Genomic DNA, 7,370 nt, shown 5'->3' on the forward strand with positions numbered 1-7,370 from the left:
GCGGCAAGGAGGCTGCAGAAGGGTCTGGATCAGTCTCTTCCAAGAATGCCCCTACCCAGCCCCTGTATTTGACCCTAAGAAGACGGTGTTCCTGGGGTCTTAGGGAAATGAGGCTAGATATTTAGACTCCTGAAGAGATAAGGCAGTGGCAGGGGCAGCAGGAATTTGGCAGACAGCCCCCTCCGGTCCTCCCCACTCCTCCCATCCTACTTATCTCCCTCCCAGCTATTGCTGAAAGGACATCGGACCACACTACACGCCTTTCTTTAGACCTCAATGATGAACACCCCAGTCAGCCCAGCTCTTTGTAAGTAACTTTTATTTTTATTTACAACAGAATTGGTGGCTTTATTCCTCCATCTTTAGAGACACTTGGCATCAGCAGCCAGATGGAAAGTCTGCAGTGAAGTCAAACTCATTCTGCCCCAGCCACAGCTCTGGAAGTTCATTGGCTCGGTCCAATCCCAGTTCCACCACCAGCGACATCAGCACCTCCTCATCCACCGGGTCCGAATCAATGATAGTAGGGCTCTGGGCACCAGTAGAAGGAGAGAGTGACCCTGCCCCTCCCGCCTGAGCCCCAAAGCCCCAATTTTGCAGGGGACCTGCCTCCCCGGGTTGGCCTGGAGTGGCAGTGGCCATCCCATGATACTGGCTATTAAGTTTCTGCAGCTGCATACTGGCCAACAGGTGAGGGGCTGGGTGCAGGTTGAAGGGTGGGGTTTTAGTGGGAGGGCTGGCGGTAGGAGAGCCTATTAGAGATGGAGATTCCGAGGAACTAGTGGGAGACCCACTGGCCTTGGTTCCGTTTGAGGCTACACCAGGGTAGTGCAGAATGGCCACTGCTTTGCGGTCTTTCACCCCAAGGTTAGAGTAGGTGAGAGAGCTCATCTCTTGGCTGGCATCCTAGAAGAGAAAGGCACACCATAGTACCCCTGCTCCTGGCTTGTCCTTCACCATTCATCAGATCCAGAAGGCTCTCACATGCACTTCATTTGGGCTAGAGATGGGGAGGCAGCAAGAGGACCCCCTGGAAAATTAGGCTCCCAGCTAAAGTATCCTTTTGCTACCATGTCTCCAAGCACTGAGTTCAGACCCCAGCTCTAGTGCTTGGGCACCCGCCATCCTCGGTGGGTTCACTACTTTTCTCCCCCCATCTCACCATTCTAAATAGGGCATCTCCTTGTCCCTCTTCTCAGCCTCACTTTAATCTCTTCAACAGAGTGGTCTTGTTCACATTCTACTCTGCTCCCTTACCTGCCATTTTTCAACACCCTTAGTGGGTTCAATTTGATGACTTTTAGGCAGAAGCTATTCTCATTATCCCCGGAGAAAGTCCTGCTGTCTCCTCTCCGCTGAAGGACACCAGATACCACATGTAGGAGGGCCTAGCACACGACCCCAGAAAAGTTGGTCTTTCCATGTCTCAGTGTCTCCATCTGTAAAATGGCAAAAATTACCTCCTTCACAGGTGAGGTGCCACCCTTGACATCAAGTGCAGGCCTCGACATAGTTGGCATTTCAAAGCCTTGGCAGAAGTTGGATAAATTGGTGGGAGGTGACGCTGTCAGCTGGAGCTGTTGTGCTGTATGTGAGGGAGAAGAAGTGATAAGGGCAAAAGGCTTCATTGGCCAAGAAAGCGCTAGCAAAGCCTGAAGCAGGGCAACTCCACACAGCTACAAGGCAAGGATGGTGACAGGGTTAAACCCAAGACCAGAGCCCACCTGAGCAGAGGCAGGAGACCAAGCTGGACCTTTTGCCTGAGGCAGGAAAGGTACCCAATTCAGCCAGGTGCTGCCCAGGTCGCCAGCTACCCGCACCGCCAAGAGGGGACACACATGACTGATTTTTCATGCAAGTGATTTCAGAGTCCCAAGCTGGGGGTAGGGGGTGGTGCTGTTTCTGGTTCTGAGGGTAGGAATGTCCCTGAGTAAGTAGTGTACTATCTCAATGGGCCATTAGCATCTGGGCTGGAGAGCTGGGAGAATGAGGGAAGAAGTTGGTCAAGGAAGACCTAGAAAGCTGGAGGCTATAGCACAGGGAAGGAAGAAGTCCCAGAGGCAAATGTTATGGGGCTCCAAAGCTCCGCCTCAGGTATGCCCGTGAGAGGCCGGGCTGATCAGAGTGGTCTGCGGGCTCTGAGGTGGCTTGAGCCAGAGAGCAGCTAGGAATGTTTCAATTTCCTCCACGTCTCAGGCCCCTTCCAAGAAAGCACCAGCACTGAGCTTTCCTAGGACACTTGCCCCAGAACCCTGAGCTCAGCCCCACCCATCTGTAGTGACAGATAAGAGGAATTTTGGGCCCAGAGATTTAATGGCGTTCCAGTCAGGTAGCAGTGGTTCTGGGAGCAGGATCTAGCACTCCTATGTCCACCTTCCTCACCTGACTACTGGCCAACTCATCATACCTGGAATGACTCAAACGGCTACTGAATACATGATTCCCTGCTCACTCAAGTGCCAAAGGATAAGGGGATGAGGGCAAAAGAATACCCCTAAACCAGAAAAAAAAAAAAAAACCTCTGAAAACTCTCAAGTCATTTTCCTAGAAGCTTTTTTTGTTTGTTTTCTTTTTTGTTTTTTAAAAAAGCCCCATATATTCTAGCATGATCAATTAGAGACATAGAATATCATATTTATAAATACCTTTTGGTTCAAAGAATTTTGAGGACCTTAGAAAGTGTCTCTAATCTTTTCGACAAGGTAGAATTCTCCATGACACTACCCCCAACTGTACCCCCCCATCATTAAGAATCTGCTTAGACACATCTAGAAGGTGGCCACTTACTACCTCTCTGTATCATCTTTGCACTGCTTACAGGGGAGAAGGGGGCGAGAAAAATAGAGAAAAAAAGAAAGGGGAATATGCTAAATATCCTGATTTGATCATCACACATTGTATACATATACTGAAATATAACTCTGTACAGTAGATATGTACAATCAATACGTGCCTATAGATATGTACAACCAATACGTACCAATTAGAAATAAATTAATTTAAAAAAGAACGGGGAAAAGATAAAAAGACAACATGAGAGAAAAAAATCAGTTGCTGGGTCCCACATCACTGCTTGATTGGAGCCCTGTTTCCTTCTCGGAGACAACCCTAGAATATTTCAAGCAAGTAATCACAAGACGAGTCTAATGTATATCGTTTTCAAGAGTCCTAGCATCTTCAGTATCAGGCAATTTTCATGTCCTAAGAAAAACATCTGCGGAGCCCTGACCATCTTTTCCCGATCCTATCCAGCCTTCCCTCTCCTTTATGCCGCCTGGTACCGGAATTCACAAAAGAAAAAAACAGCAGCAGCAACAACAATGACAAAGGAAACAGAAAAAGAGAGAGAGAGAAAAAGAAAGAAATAGGAAAAAAGGAGAGAACGAGAAAAAAGTATCTCTTTTGATATCAGTTCGTGGGGAAGACCATTTTACCATGTCTCCCCCTTCAGGCTGGGAGCTCTCCTAGGCAGGACCCTGTCTCCACTCAGATCTGTCCCCTCCCATCAGCGCCCCACAACCCGCCCTGACCCCCGGCCTGGGTCTGTGCTCCGTAGGCACTCAGTAAGTGTTTGTTGAATCCGTCTGAAAAGGCATTCTCATTTCGATCAGTACCCCTGTCCCTGCTTCCCCAATTTTCTGTACCCCACTCCACCCCCAGCCCATTTGAGGGCGAAACTTGGCAGCGCGGAAATGTCCCAGCCCGCTCTCCAAGCCGAGAGCTGACCACTGCAAAACGGCTGCGAGAGGCGGCTGGGAAACCAGAGCAACAAGTGCCTCCTCGCGGGTTGGTGCCTCGCGGCCCCCTGGCCACCAGTTCCCAGTCCCGCCGCCCGCCCTTTGCTTCAGACCTTTCCCTTGGGCGGGCAGCCCCCTCCCGCCTAGATGGGGATGGGGAGGGGAGAGGAAAAAGAGAAAAGGGAGAAGCAGGTAGGGGGGCCTCCTCTTTAACCTGTTGGGGGACTAAAAGTTAAAATGGCACCAACCGGATGGCTCCATCTCGATTGCTATTTTCTCACTCAGAAGGAGAAATTTAAAAATCCAAACAGCGCTGCGGCTTGGCTTAGATGCGCTCTAACCAGACCAGTCAGTTTCGCCACCTGAAAACTAAAGGCCCGTTGTTTGCGGACAGCTCGGCTGCCCTCCTTGCCGCATCCCAGACGGAGCCGCTAGACCTGGGGGCGGCTGGGAGCATCCCTGTACGGTGGGGGCGAGCACCCAGGCCACCAGGGCCCCGAGCGTCCGTTCCCGCAAGTGCTGCATCAGGAACAAATCGTAGAGACGGGATGGACAGGCCGGGAGAGGCGCGGGGTCTCGGCCTTGGCGGCGAGTTTGGGGGCCCGCGGTGTTTCCGCGCGCGGGGGCGCACTCCGGCGCCAGCAGTGGCCACTCCCGCGCCTCACCAACACTTACTGAGCGCCCGCTGAGCAGTCTACGCGGCCGCAGGCTGAGCCTACCCCTTAGCCAAGCCGCATGCGGTCACTATAACCCCGTTACAAGAGAGAGAGAGGCTCGGAGAGGTGCGGTAACTTGCCCAAGGTCACAGCGCTAGAAAGTGGTAGAGCCGGTATTCACAGCCACGTCTGCCTGACTCCAAGTCCGGCGCTCCGTGAGGAGGGACTCAGCCCGCTGCCCGACCGCCCTCGTTTATAGGAAGAGGGGTGTGTGCGTTGTGGGGGGGGGGGCGTCTGGGGCGGGGAGGGAGAGCGGAGGTCGACTGGGTAGTCAAGGCAAGTTGCCCAAATTCGCTAACTTCCATCCCGCAAATGCGCTGAACTCGGCCCGAAAAGCCCCTCTCGCCTCCAAGCCCCAGAAAGAAACCCGAGCTTTGTGCAACCCCCGAGCCGGAGCGTCCAGATGCGGTCCGGGCGATTAGCAAAGTCGGTAGAAGCCAAGCTGGAGAAAGCGCGGGCACAGGGAGAAAAGGTGCTGCCGTTTCCCCGGAGAAGCGGGAGCTCGGCTCGGCTGGTCGGCAGGCAGGCGGGCGCGCAGGCGAGCGAACCCGCGTGCTGGCGGGCGGGCGGTGGCGGCCCCTCAGCCCCCAGCAGAGCAGCTTTCAAACAGAAAACAAGTCCCCCAGAACCCCCTGGCCCGCCTGGCCGCCGCCCGCTCCCCATGCCCGCTCCGCGGAAGTCCTCGGCCCCGCCGCCCAGCCCGGCGCCCTGCCCGGCGGCCCGGCTTACCTCTGCGAAGCCGCCTGCCCCGGAGAGAGGGAAGCGCGGAGCCTGGTAAGTCGCGGGCGAAGCGGCGGAGCCCCTAGCCCCTGGCACGCACGCACACCGCGGCAAGCTTAGTCGCGCTCAGTACCCGCGGCCGCGCGGGTGGCCACCCGACCCCGGGGCGCCTGGGAAAAGCCCGCACCACCGCGCCGCGCCGCCGCCGCACCGCACCGTGCAGCGCCAAGCAGCCCCGGCCCGCGCCCGTGTCCGCCTGCCCGCCTGCCCGCAGCTACGGCGCCGGACTCCTGGGCGGTGGAGGTGGCGGCCGCCGCGCTCCCTTCCCGGCGCGGGGAACCCAGCTCTCAAGCCCCCATTGCTGCTCGGAGAGCCCTGACGCACACGCACACGGCAGCAGGCTGGCCTCGGCTAGGAATCCCAGGAAGGACAGACCCTCTTTTTTTTCTCCCCCCAATTTCCACGTCTTTATAACCGGCTTAGGGCATTATTAGCACATGTCCTGGCTCGTGGGCGAGTTGGTGGCAAAATCTGAACTGGATACTCACGGAGGGCTCGAGCGGGTGCTGTGCCTTACTCTGCCCTCTTCCTCCTCGCCGGGAACGGCCCCTCGCCGGCGGGCTGCGGGAGGGCAGCCGGGCAGAACGAGCCTCCTCTCGGCAGCTCAGCGGTGCCCCTTCTGCAGCTGTGCCGCCGGGAACATTTTTATAGCGGCGGCTGGAGTGTGTGGCCCTTTAAAGGCGCTCGAGCTGGTGCAGTCACCGCGGATCGTGTGAAAGCGAAGGGCCGGCTGGGGAACGGAGTCCGTGCGGTACCGCTGGTCCGGCAGCCCTGGGGACTGGCCACGGTTCCCGGGGTGCGGCCGGCGGGCCCGGGACATGAGCACCCCTCTCGCGGAGCCCGGCCGGTGCCTGCGCTCTAAAGCTGACAGGGGCCGGGGCCCGGGACGCGGGATCTCCCCATCGCCCTGCATGGACTTGCCCAATAAATTCCACTTAGTAATTTCGGTGAGGTGAGGGAGCTGTTAGTGTGTTTTTTCTGACCTAAATCTAGAGGGTGGCCAGAGCGGGCTTCAGGGGATTGGGGGGAGAGCTGTGGGCTTAGGGAATGACCCGGACGAGGGGACTCACTGGACAGGGCTGGCGGGGCACGGTCTTAGTTTTCTGCGCGGCGTTCTCAGAGCCTGCCTGCCCTCTTTGGGCTGCACCATCTCCCTCTGTAAAGGGCCGAGACTAGGGGTACCTTTCCCCTTAAAGTCACCGGATTCTGGGCAGAGCCGCATGGAGGGCCTATATGGCAGCGGTGGCTTCCCTCGAAGGCCTGAGCTGGGGTTGGGTTCGAGGGTTTCTGTCCAGGGCAGAAGGAGGCTGGCAGGATGCGACGCGGAGAAATGCTACTCTCCCGGACCGTGGGGCCAGGTGCAGCTCACGAGGCTCGCCGAAAAGCCAAGAACAGGTAGCGGGGTACGAAGAGCTTGCCTCAGGGTTCGCACAGGTTCCCTCCTGCCTTCCTACTATGCCAAGTTATTCTGTTATATAATCATTCCCATCTAGCAAGAATAACATTTTACATTTGGAGCACATCTTTCTTGGGTTGGGAAGTTATCTTAAAAATCCTTTACCGGAAAATGGTCTGGGTCTTCTCCTTCCTCCCAATTCGTGTTCCCTGAGGTCAGCAAACTCTCAGCTCACCTCTTACAGGAAGGCCACCAGGATTACCCCTCTATCAAACTCCCCATTTTTTTGCGCTTTCAGCAACAACTACTCAATTTACACTGTTTATAAAACATGCTCTTTTTAAAAAAGTTCTGATGTTAAGAAAGTGGGGGGAGGGGATATGTGTCATGAAGTCATTTTTCACTATGTATGTGTTCTGTCTTCTTAATTGAATTTGAAGACCTGAAGGTCTTTCTCTTTTCTTTTCTCTTTTTAGTATCCCCAAGTGCCCGGCATTTGCTCTTCTAACAAAGTTCAGTTTGTTGAGGGACTGACCGGCTTACTGAGACATAAAGATGGAGAGCAAACTGAGGGACGGATCAAGACCTTTCCTTGGCATTTGGAGGAAGCTGGGGCAAGTGCCCTGGACACCAGGTAAACCCAGCTCCGAAAGCTGCCTTGCGCATCTCTGTGCTTTCCCCCCACCCCGCCCCAGCACAAACGCCGGTAACAACCACACTCCTCACGTCATCGTTGCACTT

The 7,370-nt window shown here is 55.4% G+C and overlaps 1 protein-coding gene across 2 annotated transcripts; it reads right to left on the reverse strand.

Annotated features, from left to right (window-relative positions):
- Positions 1-354: 354 nt before the first annotated feature.
- On the reverse strand, positions 355-5,837 carry CITED1 (Cbp/p300 interacting transactivator with Glu/Asp rich carboxy-terminal domain 1). Of its 2 annotated transcripts, none has more exons than XM_063084448.1 (3): positions 5,722-5,837; positions 1,461-1,585; positions 355-906 (listed from the first exon to the last, which is right to left on the reverse strand). In XM_063084448.1, the coding sequence occupies exons 2-3, from the start codon at positions 1,518-1,520 to the stop codon at positions 379-381; spliced, it is 588 nt and encodes a 195-aa protein (XP_062940518.1). In that variant the 5' UTR covers positions 1,521-1,585; positions 5,722-5,837; the 3' UTR covers positions 355-378. The 2 variants fall into 2 exon arrangements, with proteins under 2 accessions (XP_062940518.1, XP_062940517.1); XM_063084447.1 differs by lacking the exon at positions 5,722-5,837 and adding an exon at positions 3,986-3,998.
- Positions 5,838-7,370: the final 1,533 nt, after the last annotated feature.

The sequence above is a fragment of the Cynocephalus volans genome, chromosome X (assembly GCF_027409185.1).
Source record: "Cynocephalus volans isolate mCynVol1 chromosome X, mCynVol1.pri, whole genome shotgun sequence".
In the NCBI taxonomy this organism is placed as follows: Eukaryota; Metazoa; Chordata; class Mammalia; order Dermoptera; family Cynocephalidae; genus Cynocephalus; species Cynocephalus volans.

Excerpts from the sequence above, each read along its gene's own strand:
- CITED1 (XM_063084447.1), bottom strand. Across the intron at positions 907-1,460 it reads GCACCTCACCTGTGAAGGAG|GATGCCAGCCAAGAGATGAG; the intron begins GTAATTTTTGCC and ends TTTCTCTTCTAG.